Source organism: Leuresthes tenuis, unplaced genomic scaffold (genome assembly GCF_036924035.1).
Source record: "Leuresthes tenuis unplaced genomic scaffold, fLeuTen1.0.hap1 SCAF_7, whole genome shotgun sequence".
NCBI lineage: Eukaryota > Metazoa > Chordata > Actinopteri > Atheriniformes > Atherinopsidae > Leuresthes > Leuresthes tenuis.
The window spans coordinates 26023410-26038400 of record NW_027325361.1 but is presented as its reverse complement, the minus strand read 5'-3'; the positions used below and the strand labels follow the sequence as shown (position 1 = coordinate 26038400).

General features: G+C 39.9%; 1 protein-coding gene across 1 annotated transcript in view; it reads left to right on the top strand.

The window, feature by feature from the left end:
* The window catches only part of tgfbr3 (transforming growth factor, beta receptor III), a 71731-nt gene that overhangs the window by 31120 nt on the left and 25620 nt on the right, over positions 1–14991 (top strand). The window contains exons 4-5 of the mRNA XM_072390160.1: positions 7447–7584; positions 13858–14041. Of these exons, the coding sequence (XP_072246261.1) occupies positions 7447–7584; positions 13858–14041 (322 nt within the window). The remainder of the gene's footprint in view (positions 1–7446; positions 7585–13857; positions 14042–14991) is intronic.

Below are 14991 nucleotides of genomic sequence, written 5' to 3'. Positions count from 1 at the left end.
GGTCCAGCCATAGAAGGACTCCACAAGGTCCCTGTACTCCTTTCTCCTGTCCACCACACACATGCCACAACAGCCGTATAATCAGAATACTTCTGTATGTGGCAGGACTCTGAGTTGAACCTGAAGTCCAATATGTACAGGATTAAAAAAGGTGAGGCTGCGTTTCAGTTTTCTATACGAAAATCTGGAACAGTCTTCCAGAAGATGTGAGACAGGCCTCAACTCTGACAATGTTTAAATCCAGGCTGAAAACACATCTCCCGATCCTGACATACCACAGTATCTGGCAGTCATCTGGCAGTCAGATAGTCTATAATCCATTATGTCAGGGAGGGGGCCACACCCATACATAGAAGCTTGTCTTTCAGTATGGGAGGCCGTGTGGTGTTGAAGGCACTGGAGAAGTCAAAGAACATGATTCTCACATATGAACCAGGCACATCCAGATAAGCGTATGCCCAATCCAGCATGTACATACACTTATCAATAAAAGGGTTGGGAATCTTTAGACATCACATGATCTGATTCAGTTCTGATTTTTGAAGTCAAGATTAAGAAAATCATTAAAAAGGATTCTCGATTCAGTACAAATGAGTCTTCTTTCCGGTATCTGTTCAAGTCCACTGTTTTCAAAGAAAGCAGATAATATGCCTGACCTTTCCGAAAGCTAACGCAAAGTCAAATGTCCAAAACATACCCAGCCATAAAAATACTATTTTATCCTAAAATCCATTTTCTAACACCTAAAACCAGACTGGCCCAGCTCGCCCTCCCCACACACCCTTGGCCTCTCCTGGAACCTTTAATTTGTGTTCAGACCCCCAGGGAAGCATTTGCCCAAACAGTCCCTTTACACAAACTCACTTTTAGCACCCCTACAATCATTGTACAGACACATTTACTCTGCCTCACCAAACCATGGCCAATTTACCTCCCGCCACTAACACCTGTTTCCTTCACAGGCAGCTGCCACTCAGTCAATCCAGCAGCTGTGTGGTGTCTTCATACAGATTGTTGAAATGTTCAATAAATATCTCGTGTATGAGTGTTTACCTTTGTGCTAATCACTGCGTGTGTTCATTAAAGGGAAAATGTGTGGGAGTGAGTTTCCCAAAGTGCTCCATTTACATGCACATATTTAAAGTAACCAAGTGCTCCTTCGTTACACCCACAAAATTAGTTTATAAAGTTGGTTATAAACTTTTAATGATAGCCTTTTGCATCATGCAGCATTTGGGAGTTCTCACAGTGATATTTCTTTGTGTTTTACTCAGACAGTTAAAGCTGGTGTGGTAGACTAACCAGTTAGCTAGTCCCTTGGGTTACTATTTCTACAAATTATTTGCAATCTGCACATGGAACCTGCGAGTTTGTCCCACATTAGGATCAGCATCTGCACGATCTCCCTTTCATGAGCCCAGGTTATAGTGAAAAAATATATAGCGGCTTGTTTGTGCTGCTGATTCAAATGGCACTGGAACTTCGACCTTTCTGCTGGTTAACTGCTGATGTAATCACCTTAACTACCTGCCCACACACACACATTTTGCACCAGCAACTTTGCTACATTTACACAGTCATTGTGAGCCAAACGTTTATTCTCCTTGAAAACACTACCATGTGTGGGTTGAGAGTTTTCCTTCTCATATGATTGCTACACATTCGACCACATAAGAACAAAGTCTGAACTAACACTAAAGAAAAATTAACTGATTTCTGTTTTTTGTTTTTTTTTCAATCAGTCAGAGTAAAACCCTGGGCCACCCTTCTGTCCCTGTGCCCTCACTTTAGTCTCAGTGCTGTGTTATGTTCTTCTTAAAGATTATTATCCAGACATCCCGTCTCACTTTGATATCTTTTCAGGTTTTTCTTTTCTTCCTTTTTTCCCTTGCTGCTTGGTGTAGAGGAGAGTGCAGACTGATTGCCATCACAGTTCAGCGGAAAGGCTCCAGGTAGCATCCCTATCACACTGAAATATGTGGGCTGATAAGAGCGGCCAACAGGCATTGGTCTGCTTCCCCTCTGTCACTGAGCTCTTTTGCCCCAGCGTTCCTTTCCCTCCTTCATTCCGTTTATCCTCAGTGAACCAGAAAGAACCAAGATCCAGACAGACAAGATAAATGCACACACACACACACACACACACACACACACACACAAACACAAACACACCAGATAACAGAATGATTGGCCCCAAGTAGTTTTTGGCTTATTCTTACTGTGTTTTCAGCTCAAGAAGCTCAAGCAGCTCAAGCACGAGTGCTCACAGTTTTGTAATAATTTAGATATCACTGTTTGAACCTCACTGTTTCCGTTTTAGAAAAAAAAACATAAAAGCAAGTCATTATGCTATTTGTTATGAGATAGGTTGTGCTTTCTTTCTTTCTCTTGATTATTATTTCCGGGGAGGGAGAGTGTGTTCTCAGATGAATCTTTCTTTTTGGCTAATTAAAGGATGTTTTTTGTTTTTGTTGTTCTTTTTTCTGAATAAGCCAGGCTCATCGGGCACTTAATTAGCTTTGTCAATAAAGGAAACTCCCTTTTCCTGCGAGGACACTGAGCCGCACTGACTGTTGTTTATGCTGCTGGGCACAGTCTTTAACTATAAAGTATCATATGATGATCTTGATTTGCAGTTTTTAACAACAAGATTTATTTGCCTTGAAAAATATTGTGAAATCACAACCACATGCTCAAGACCGAGTAAACAGATCATCCTCTTCAATTACAGGGTCACAGTCACAGGCTTTGTTCTACAATAAAAGCATGTGTATGATTAATCTTTTTTACTTTTTTGAAGTCAACACTGCTTATTCTCTTTATATATATATATATATATATATATATATATATATACAATTCTTTTAATATATTTTTTTTACAAGTTTTTCCATTGTTTACACATGGTACCACCACTAATGGTATGCTCTGTGATGGTTCTTGCTTATACTGCCACAGCTGTCGTCCCCCGTGTGGTGTTAATTTCAGTAACGTGAGAGGCCTGGACAAACCTCCATCACTGACTACTTGCAAACATGCCCCTGCCCTGTAATGGACCCTGGACCCCCTAAATCCCTTTGCCAGCCTCCCGATAATCAATCAGTCGTGGTCTCCTGTCCCCAGCAAACCTTTCAGGGTTCTCTGAATGTAACTGTTTTGTACCAGGGACAATGCAGTGCCACCTGATCCTTGCAAACACTGCAAGAGGTACTTTGATGCCTGGTGTTTCTGCCCCTCTTCTTTCCACACCCTTTGCGGTATGATAAGGTCTGCTGCCAAGCCCACGAGGCTCACTACATGATTGCATCTCTATAGGCAGAGATGAACACTAGCTGTTGTTGAGTTCTCATCACCACTTACGCTGTGGAATCCAGAGATGATTTAGATTGACATAATGTTCTTGTTATTATCTGCTTATTCCCTTTACTTGATTAACTAGAAAAAAATAAAAATAAATGGCCATATAAACCACAGCTTTTACCATTTTTCACCCTTGGTGCCTCTTGGTACGTCCTCTTCTTGGAGCTCAGTTTATGCATATGTTTGCAGGTGACTCACGTCTTCTGGAAATGTTTCTGTCTGGGTTTAAAATTCCTCATCTTTTACAACTCTCTCTCCCTCTCTCTCATTCTTCCTCTACCTTTCTCTTCCATCTCTGAAAAGCCAGGGCCTCAAGGCCAAGCCAGGTATGATTATAACTTGGTTGTTGATATTCTCAGAAGAGCAATGCAGTTTGATTTTTCCAGTGCTTGGAGTAAAGAGGATTTGGAGGGGAGGGGTGAAGCGAGTCAGTGATCTGGTTACTTAAATCCTCATCCAGATTGCTTCATAGATAAGTGTTTGGTCATTTCTTCCATTTCCTTGCCTCAAAGGGACATTTTAATGATTTTTGCAGCACCACAGTGCTAAACACTCTGATTTACATTGCTCTCCTCCAGGGCTTACATCTGTTATTTCATGTTTATTGTCTTTATTCTGTTGGTGATTCTTACTCAATGACTTCATGCAACACGACAATGACAGCATTTTATTAACAGAGAATATCTGCCAGAATGGAAAAATCTGACTGCATTTTAGTTGTGTTGATGTCTGCTCAGGACACTGCATGATTTTAAGAAAATACTCAATCCTATCTCTCTAAATATTTATCATATTTATTGTAACTGCTGTCAAAATTGTGATTACGGTAACCTGTATGTTTTTATCTTTATTATGATGGGAATGCACGCATTTTCTACTGAGGTGTTGGCTCATGTGGAAACATCAGAAAAATAGGGGAAGCAGCACACACTGTGACTACCTTCCTCAGGGTAAAATGGCTAATTTTACTGTTGAAAATTTGACTAGTTAAGCTCTAATTTGTAACAGTTGCCAAGTGGCCATCTTTACTAAGAATATAATAACAATCAACTGTATGCAATTCAAATTTTTGTCACTTAACATGTCAGACGTAGGGCTTCGTTTAAAACAACCCTCTAAAACCTGAGGGCATTGTGGAAGCTTTAAGACTCTGTGTCTGCTAAAGCTTTTTATTTCCCAGCCTCTTAACTAACTAAAAACATGAAACAAAAAGCTTTTGAGAGTATGAACCTCCAGCTTCTATTGCAAATTCCTGAATTTGTCCTCCTGTTTATGTGTTTTTAAAAGTTAAAATAGTGTCTCTGAAATGTCAATGCAAGATGTGTATCACGCCAGGCTTCGAAGGTAAAAACTACTCATATGACGATTCAGGGAATAACAAGCTAATTAATGTCAAACTTTACATTGTAACTAGTTCAGCTACATGTTATACACATTCCTGGCCCTGGCCCTGGCCATTCCTGGTTTCCAGCCCCGCCTCTCACTTTTTTGCTTGACATTTTTGGGGTTTTTGATGCCATCTTTGTTGTCTTCAACATGACGACTAATTCATGTCTATTTCTGTACATGTGCCGGGCTCACACAGTCACACAGAGATCTCTTTTAATGGCAGTGTTTTTGCATCTGACAACTGTAGGTCAACCCAAAAAAACTCTATTGTATTTACTTTGAAGGACAGCAGGACAACCTCCTGCCCGTCTTGAGCTACCGTCGCTGAGTTGACAACTGATAGAGTTGATGTCATGTGTTTTTATTGAACATCTGAATGAAAAAACACCTTTTCTCTCAAAGAACACAGATTTTTAAATTTTTTATTTTATATGATATTTGGAACATTGGGAAACATATATGTATAGTAATGTATTTAAACACGGTTTTACATGATAAAACAAAATTTTATTTAAAAACAATTCTACGAGTTATGCCACTATACGACTAAAAGCGATCATCAAAACATGCTAAAATGGTATTGAAATGTCGATGCACACACATTTAAGGAAAGAGAAAACGTGTTGATTTGTGTGTTTGCTTAATCTGCAAATAGATAGGCAGATAGTCAGCTTTTTGAGAAATGTCTCTATTTTGAATCAACATGCACAATACATAAACAAAAGTAGAGACGGGAGAGTGGCTAAATTTGATCCGTCAACTAAAAACACTAATTTCACAGAAAATAAGTGCTTCTTTGCTCATTGAGGTAATGTTAGGAAGGTAACTAGCTGATGTTAGCTTGTTGATTAGCCATGTTACAATAGTAGGCTGTTTATTTCACCAGTATTAACTGTTAACTGTTGTGTTAACGTTCATTATGAGACAGGGTTACTTTGAATTTGTCAATTGAGGCTAACACTGTTGGGTGAGTATGGGTGGTGCTCCTGAAGAATCATATTGAAGTATTGTCTCCTGATAAATTTCCAAGTAGCCAGCTTAAAGTTTTTCGGGAAACATTTAAGGAGTTCACCTCCATCAGGCATCACATACAGCTGACTGACTGCTCAAACCAAGCGGAGGGAAGTGTCACTCTATGCTGCACACGACCTGACAGATTGCTCCGCTTTCTCTCCAGGGAGTCATAAAGAAAGAGTGTAAACACACGTTATACTGCAAGAATAGTTGGACAGGAAATTTTAACGGTTTTAAAACTGTGACTTTTTAAAAGCGTTGTATATCTCAAAACCAGAAATGAGCCCATGCCTACTGATTAAAAAATTGCTTCACCTGATGGCACATGATTAGATACTATAGGTCAATTGTGATGGAGCTAATTTTAAAATTAAGCACCACGAACATTGAATTCAAATATCAGTGAGGGAGAAGAAATAACAGTAAAATTTATATGCTTTTTGACTAATCCTGTTAACAAACTAACCACACAGCCTCCTCTGTGATGGCTATTATGGTACAAGAAGTAAATGACATGAAAGCAGAGATTTTACTCTGCTTTAGAACCTGTTTCACAATCTGATATTTGTTAATCTGATTTTTAGTTATTGGAATGAAAGTTGCAGTAGTAATATACGGTGTCCTGGAACAATGTTTTTGGTTTCCATCTGCGATGGATATCTCCACGTTGAAAATGTTCAACTATATCTAAACAAATTGCTTGTTTGTCTTTCATCATTTTCTGTGAAAGTACAAAGAATGTATAATTGCAAGAAGAAAAGGCCAATATTTATGGTAGCTGTGACTGATTACGTTACTTCAGGGGTCATTAAATCATATAATGTGAATTCTTGTGGGTTGAATTAGTGATTTACAGGCTTTCACTGTTGTCACACAGGATGAGGCTAATCTGATTAATCTGAGAAAGGAGGATGTTTAAAGAAGAGTGTGAGTGTCAGGCCACTACACATTTGAGAGTTATCATTAAAGCTTGAAAGAAAGTAAGCTTTGGTAGAAGCAGCGATTAGAGGTCTGTTTAAAGTTAAAAGAAGATAATGCTAAGCTAGATCTCTGCCTGAGATAAGTTTGGGTTCAGTGAACTCATGCTCCGAACCACCTTACTCGATTTGGTCCAAGTGATCCAGACAAGGGTAACACTGGCAACAAGAAAACAAGTTCTGGGTTTGTTTTCCCCATCTCACTAACAGACTGTGAAAATCTCTTATAATTGCAGTTTTAGAACCAAAGGCATAGTTGCGTGCTGTAAAGATGGTAACAGAGAGCCGCCACTGTTTTTTTTCCACAGTTAACAAAGACTCTTCTATGTGAAAGTTCAGATCCCGCTGAGGCTACATATCAGAACTAAGCAAGTGCCTTTTAGGGAGAACACAGCAGGCTGCCTTTTTATCAGCAAAGGGAGTACATAAACAACCACAAAGCCTGATACAGAAGAACAATCTACAACATAACAGAGCAGCATTTACACCAGGATAGTCACTTTGTTTTGCCAGATATTTCTGGCTAAACAAAAGTGAACTGGAGAAAATCAAAGCTTTGACATTTGCATGGTGAAGCTGTGTGAAATGCGATAATGTGGTGTGTTACAATTTAATTTGCTCTGTATTGTCAGCGTTTTCCCGATGCTGTTCTGCGAGTTTGTTCTCATGGGAATCTAATAGCTCTTTTATTTCCTTGCCTTACTAGGTTGAGCTACATCTGAAACCCATCCAGTCCATGCTGTACCACGAGAAGCCCCTGGTCTTTGTGCTCAACTCCCCCCAACCACTCATCTGGAATGTCAAGGCAGAGAACCTGGCGCTGCGCATCAAACATACCTTTCATGTGAGTCCAGCATCACGAAAATCCCTTAAAGTCCTTCTTTCTTAAACAGTGTCTTCATTTCCCTTACTGTATTCCCTTTTCAGAGGCTGATGTCTATGAGTAAAATATTGAAAGGGATTTAAATTAGCAGAGGAGGCCTTTCTGCATGCTAAAAACATGCTTCCTGTGTTAAGGTGTTGACCTGGATGGCACGTGTGCAGTGCAGTGAAGTATTAATTTTTCATTATTTGCATGGAATTCGTTAGGAACTTTATTGTAATTGCAAGAGTTTCTTATTTTTCCAAAAGAAAAGTCTACTCAAAGTCTATAGCCACACCCTTCTCGGTCCTGTTGATAGCTTGGCTGCTGTTCAGATCAGACTCAGCGAATCTGAGGACCACAAACAGTGTGAGAGGGTGTGGCACCAAAGAGTGAAGTGAGGATTATCTGCTTATCTTTTCGTTGTGAGTTCTAAAATGGTTTGTAAAAGAATTCTAGTCTTAATAGTTGTGTGCAAAAAGAGTTGAGCTCATTTGTGTGAGGAGGAGGGTAGCTTTTCCTCTTGTTTTTACGTTGTTGGTTATATTAAAATAGCATAACTGAGGCCTTTGTTTAGACCAAGGCACAAACGGGTGGGAGAGAGAAGAACATTTTGTGAGGGGGGTATCTCGTTGTAGCCAGAGCCATGTCCCCTGGGGAGCCAGCCATATTTAGTAAAGGTACCAGGGGGCCTCTCTGGGAAACTTGATATAAAATGTAAAAATGGACCGTTTCAGTGCTTTTGTTCAAAGCCTGTGTATCACAAGAGAAGATTGCAGCAAAGTTCTACCCAGAAGCCTCAGCCGTGTCTTCATTAGGCCATATGAAACCTTTACTTTTTTTTTGCCTTTATTTGGTTTGAAGGATTTTCTGTATTTCTGGCTTCCCAGAAGCAATAATTTTCAGTTGGATGTTAACACCACAGCATTGTGCAGGAATGCAGCATCAGGTACACAAATGAATTCCTTATGTGGACAAGTGTTTTCTTGCTTATGCCTAAAAAACAAAAAACGTCCTGCCAGGAAAGGCAGTGTGATATTGATGGGAATATGTACCGACTGCAATAACCTTGCGCTGGCATATTTATTTTAAAGAACTGTATGTCCCAGAGCAGAGTATTAGTATGCCTCCCCTAGACCCTATGAAACTACCTTCCGCTTGCGTGACAGTGACTTTCGTCACTCAGTAATATTGATAATCATCAATCACCATCTCCTCATCAAAGGGCTTCCTGTACAATAAAGTGCTTGAATCGTTGGTGTTTAGGATGTTTTTCAGTTTAATGAACATTAAAAGTTATAGAATGATGTTTTTTTTGTTTTGTTTTTTTAAAGAGAATCCTTTTTGAAAGTCACAAAAGAGGTTGCTCTTTTAAACTTTGAAGAGATTGCGAAATTTGACTAGCAATATGTGAGCTGAACTGAAACCAAGAATTATTTTTTATACAAGTCTTATGCTTGATTATGATCAAAGGTTTTTAAAAAAAACACTGCATGATAACTTCAAGCCCGAGTGCCAAGCACTCATTTTGAATATGACTCCTCTCAGTAATGGAAACATTCTCCTGTCGAAAGGAACAAATGCATTTTATGCTGATGGTTGTTCATTTGCATCGCAGTAAATGTCTCCACTTGTCAGTAGTGGCAGACAGAAAACAGCTGAAAACCATCATTAAAACCTACAGTCCAGGCAGAGCTGTGGCTGTGTGTTCAATGAGCAATTTTCACTCCTGCTTAATCTCAAATGAAAAAGAGAATTCTCTGAATTTACCTTTGGAATGGTAACACATTTCTGTGTCAGAGGAATGTGCATCTCCAGGTAAGTTTACAGTAGCATATATGCTCGGCTAGTCCTCTGACTGGAGCTAAAGCATATTTTTTGAGTCAAAACTGAAGTGTCGGCTTTTTCTTATGACTTTTCAGTGTGATATTTGTCAGACACACAATAGTGCTTCTTTAAGTGGGAAATCTAAACAGTTGAGAGGGAGGCCCCTGCTGTTGGACAAAAGTGAGCTAATGGTTTTTATTGACTACAGGGACCCCTTCTGAATGAGGTGTTAAGTATTTGGAGCTTGAATGACAGCACTGAGCCCTCTGGCAGAGAAAGCTGTTGGTATCTTATTTACTAGGCTGACTTGTTTGCATTGACATAATCCAGAAGAGTGCCAGACACTGCTCCTCTTGTCAGGTTCTTTCCACAGTGACATGTCCTTGAAATGCCACAGAACTGAAATACTCCACAGCACTGGACTAAACTGAGCACTGACTGAACAATCGCTATGGATTTTGATGAATTCCTTACATCACCGCAGTGCAACTGAAAGCAAAATGCCCCGTGCTTCTACATTATATCCATTAAGCTTCGTGTTCCTGCATGGCACATGCACATGGGGGCCAAATTTACCACCAACAATTCATAAACCTTTCTCTCAAAAAATCTCTGGTTTTGCCAGCTGAAATGACGACCTGTTTTTGCAGATTTAACAGCTGTAAGTTTGCTAATTAAGTTATTGTTACATCATCAAAGTTGGTTGAAGATACTGTTTCTCCCTGACCTTTTTAATGTTAAAACTTTGTGTTTGAAATAAGAACTTTTTAAGGTATCTTCAACTACATGGCAATGTATCCTATGACTCCTGGTGGTCATTGCATGAGTGAACTGTGATATCAACAGAGCACCATAAGGCAGGATTCATATGTATGCATTGTAGGCATAAACGGCCTTGCCTCGTGTCCACTTGGTATGGGGTAATGTGGTTCGCTGTCAAATTGAATTCTGTCTGTTGCATCCGCTGCTGGCTTGGCTTGCGATGGAAAATTGAGAGAAGTCCAACTTTTTCAAGTGACTTGTTTGGCTTAGCTAATCAGAAATCTGATCTCCTGACCAATTGTCGGTACAATTCCAAACGTCAAGGCAGCCTACCATCAAGTGTGGAAGCATCACGCCAGTGTGAATACCGCCTAACCGTTTATACCTGCACTTCATGTGCGCTGGACTTGCTGAAGTTTTCTTCCTGGGTATAATGGAGTCAGGAAGAGCTGATATCGGGCTTAATACTTGACACAGAAACCCAGTGGCAGACCTCCATTACCCTACCTATCCACTGTATAGGCTGTTTCCTGTGGTTAATAGAACTCTGAATCAGTACTGCCAGTTCTCATTTCCTGGTCCCACTGCTCTGGGTTCTGACGACACAGATGTGCTGCCTGGAAAAGCTTCATAGACGCTGAGCATGTTGGAGCATGTTGTTGCTGTTGGCCACTGGATCTCGCTGTTTTTTTAAAATGCCAAAATCCAGACTTTTGTTGTAAAACATACTCTCTGCAGTACTTATTGTCAGTCTGGAATCAGCACGGGTATAAAATTAAATGAAATATGAACACTGAATAATGGCCAAATTTAATTTTACTAAGGGACACCGGGATTTAAAGTGAAGCACATGTGCAGAGTGTGCTGAGTTGACTTTGTCGCTAAATGTATATATTTCTCTTGGGTGGTTTGGTGAGGAGGACTGTCTTGAATCTCCGCTTGAAAAGCTTGATCTGGAGGAAATGTTTTATGTCTCTTACTGGAACAACATTTTTGCTGTTGGCTTGTGGGTTGCCCATTGTTTGTTTGCCAAGCTTTGCCTTTTTGCTCGTTTGTTGCTGTTCGTTGGTGGAAGGCTTATAGTTGGAGTTCACACGAGCACCCGAGCACCCTACTCACTGTAACTCCTAATGGAAACCATGGATAGTCACTACTGTTTTTTTATTCAGAGACTGGGATGGCAGAGGAACGCTCCAGAGTGGTGCTGAGACATATGGTATTGTTTACTCCACAACAGGGCCCCACCAGTTCACAGAAACACATCTGCTGCAAGCGGCGTTATTAGCTCCCCATATCTCATGAAGAATAAGAAGATCATATCAGCCACATAAGCATTTATCACATTAATATCACCAGAGAGTGAGTGCATGCTCATTTTATCTATCAGCTGCTTCTGCACATTCCATCACGCTCCTCTGTTTACAACACGTCTTATTTTTAAACCGCTTAATGCCATTTCCCAGACTGAGGGTGTTGCTTGGTTGAGAATTTCAGCACTATGATAATTAATCTCAAACATTTGGCGGGCTCTTCTCCTTTTTGTTGAACATGTGGCCATAATATGTTGATTGTTATGAGCAGAAAGGGCAGGAAATGTACAGCTAAAGGTTTGGGACCATGCACTGGCAGATGTGCTTTTATCACATTTTACATTTTCTCTAAAGCTTCATCATGTTTCTATGTGTGTTACGACAAAATCCAAAAGAAATACAGGTGCTCCAAGTTCTTGGATGGAGTTGTTTGTTTAAAATCTTAACAGAAAGGGAATTATAGAATATATTGGGCAAAACTTACATGTGGCTAACTTCTATGTGTTTTACCTCAGTACACACTGTGTCTTCATTTTAAGAAAATCCACATTCTAGACAGAAAATGGCCATAATAGCAATAGATTGCTCGGTAAGCGATGAGCTCCATTTTCATATTGTGAAGTAATGCTTTAGTTGGCAGTTGGCTGCTTCAGAAGAACACTGCACACAAGAGAGTGTCACTGTGATTGCGTGTTGGTAAGGAGGCAAACATTAATCCATGTGTTCTGTAAATGCAACAAAAGTAAAACTTCACCACTGACTCACTTGCTTATGTAAATAAGCACACTATACAATATAATGACCTTATGTTTGTATATTCTAGTCAGGCCAATGACAGAAATTACTTTTTGGCTTCAGCACTTTTTGGTCTGTCAGCTGGGCAAAGACAGAAAGCGAGTTGAGAGTTTGTTAAAACACAGAGTGGGTCCCTTGTTTCCCTGTTTCAAATTCCTGAGGTTTTCAGTGCTCTGGAAGGCCTGGAGCTAATTTGACTTTTAGGCTTTCCCCTCTAATTCTTCGTGACTAATTACGGTCGTATTCCCGCAGTTAAACTGATAAACCCTGCTGAGCTTGGCAAGAAGAGTGAAGAAAAAAAAACAGCCCCTCCTCCTCGACTTCACACAGAGCCCCACCCCTCTCCTCTTCACCATCTTTCTCTGTGTAACTTGTCGCAGTAGTAAACTAACTAAAAATAAAGTCAACCTGAATTCTTCGACAGAGTCTGTCTGCAGTATTTACAGCCTTTGGTGACCATGCCAGGAACGTGGGGAGGAGCGTCCAGAGGTCAGACAGATGTTGAGCATGAGGATTTGAAAAGTTATCTCTGCAAAAATTAAACACCCCTGAGGGTTATCAGTCAGTTGTTATAAAAGCATGATTACAATTCAGGGGCAACTTCATAACATCGTCAGAAAGAAGTGGTTTTTACTAATTGCTGTTGGATTTAAATGGATATAATGTTTTGATTGGGCCTGCCAGCACTGTCTCATCTCATCCATACAGAATGGATACCTTGGAAGAAAGATAAACATGCATGGAAATAAAGTTAGGTGGGCTGACTACACCATGTGCCTGGGCTCATTTGGTTGTTGGGCAGACTTTCAACACATGTGAATGTTTATCTCTGAAATGAAGACGACAGTTAGAGCTCAACCAAGTGACTCCTGAATGTGGCAGGCCTCTCATACGTCTTCTCTCCCATATTTTATCTTTTTTTTTGAGAACTGTTAGGATGCAAAAACATTATATCTGTTACTTGAAGTGTTTTTTTTTTCTACTAGCAGGTTATTAGCCTGTTGTTGACAAGAATTTTTGCCTTCCCTGTCACTTCTTGTGGGTATTTTGAAACAGCCCTTTACATTAGTAACGATACACTGTGATGCGTTACTCCGTATAAACAGCGGAAACCAGACACCTCAATGTGTAGAGGAACGTGTAATAAACTGCAGAGCATATTTTTGGAAGCTTTGCAATAACGGCTGGGATTTAGTGAATGATGAGTTTCACCAATGTTTAAAGAGCTGTATTAGTGTTGGAAAGGCTGCCCAGCATGTTCTTCATTTCGCAGTCTCAGATTTTTATGGGGAAATGCAGATGAGCAGCATTGAATTAAGCTGTATGTGCATATTATCATCAATAATGTGAGATTTTGATGGTTATAGTTGAGGTTTTTGTTTAAAGAAGACCATTGCAATTCATCATTTGAATGTTTGTGCTTTTTTTAAAGATAACAAAAATGGGTGTTTGTCAAGAGTCTACCTGAACAAACTGAAAACAACACGTAATAAAACTGGTAGAAGCTTATCCAGCAGTTCCTTTTGTCTCTTAACACTCCCATGTTTTTCACCTCCTCTAGGTATCACTGGGCTCAGAGGTCTACTTTAAGCCGGGAAACTTCTCCCTCTTCACCCAGACCCAGATGGAGATCCTGCCCCACGGCAATGAGCACCTCTTCAAGTGGGCCCAGAATAAGTACAGGGCAGTCACCTCTTTCTCTGAGTTTATGATGACTCAAGCCATCTACATCAAAGTTGGAGAAGGTGTGCACCAGATTTACAAAGTTTCCAAACATAGCTGCAGGCCCCAAGGCGGCCCCTCCACCCCTTTCCCCTTTAACTTTCAGAACTTTGTTTAGCTTTTTGTGTGTTCGCCCAGCCTAGAGGTTTATGTGCACTACTCTTGGAAAAGAACTGTCTTCCCTCAATAGAAACACACCCCTCTACACTATTTGATTGTTTCCCTGTGGTATTTCTGAGTTTTGGCTGCCTACCGTCATAAGAGTTACAAGAATTATTAGACCCCGGAAGAACAATGATAGTATGTGGTAAAATTGCAACAACTTTTAAATGCATGATAGATACGATTCCACTTATTTCAGAGTTGTTGTTTTTTTCCATTTTTAACATAGTATTAATTGAGCAGTTGATGTCTACTTTTTATTAGTCTTATTAATCTTTTTTACTAATCTTTGAGTCAAAACAAGCAATATGAAGATTGAAGATTTCCCGTTAGTCTGCTGTTGCTGTAATGGACTTGGAACCTGTTAAAAGGGCCGTATGCCAGTTAAGATACACTCCTGCTCCACCATCCATGACCCCTGCGCCTCCTCCATGATCAACAGATGAAGAAATGCTTTAGTCTTTTTACATGTGCTAATTTGCTATGATATATAGATGAGGGATGAATAATACTACAATTGAGAAACTGAAATATTAAGCCAGAATGCTAAATAACCAACATTAATCTCACAGTGCTATGAAACAAATTCGGTGATGTGCTCCTTATTGGAGGCATAGACACCGGATAGAAAAAAAGTGGAAAGCAAAAATAGAATTTTTTTCCTGTAAATAAGCTGTTACGGGAGAATATCTGAATTGAAAAAGCACTGGAGGATTCTTAGGAAAGGCTGTGCCTGAAGCAGTGAACAGACAGCACATCGAATTTTTCAGTTCATCAACTCCCAGACTGGTTATCTTGTTATTAGTTCCAC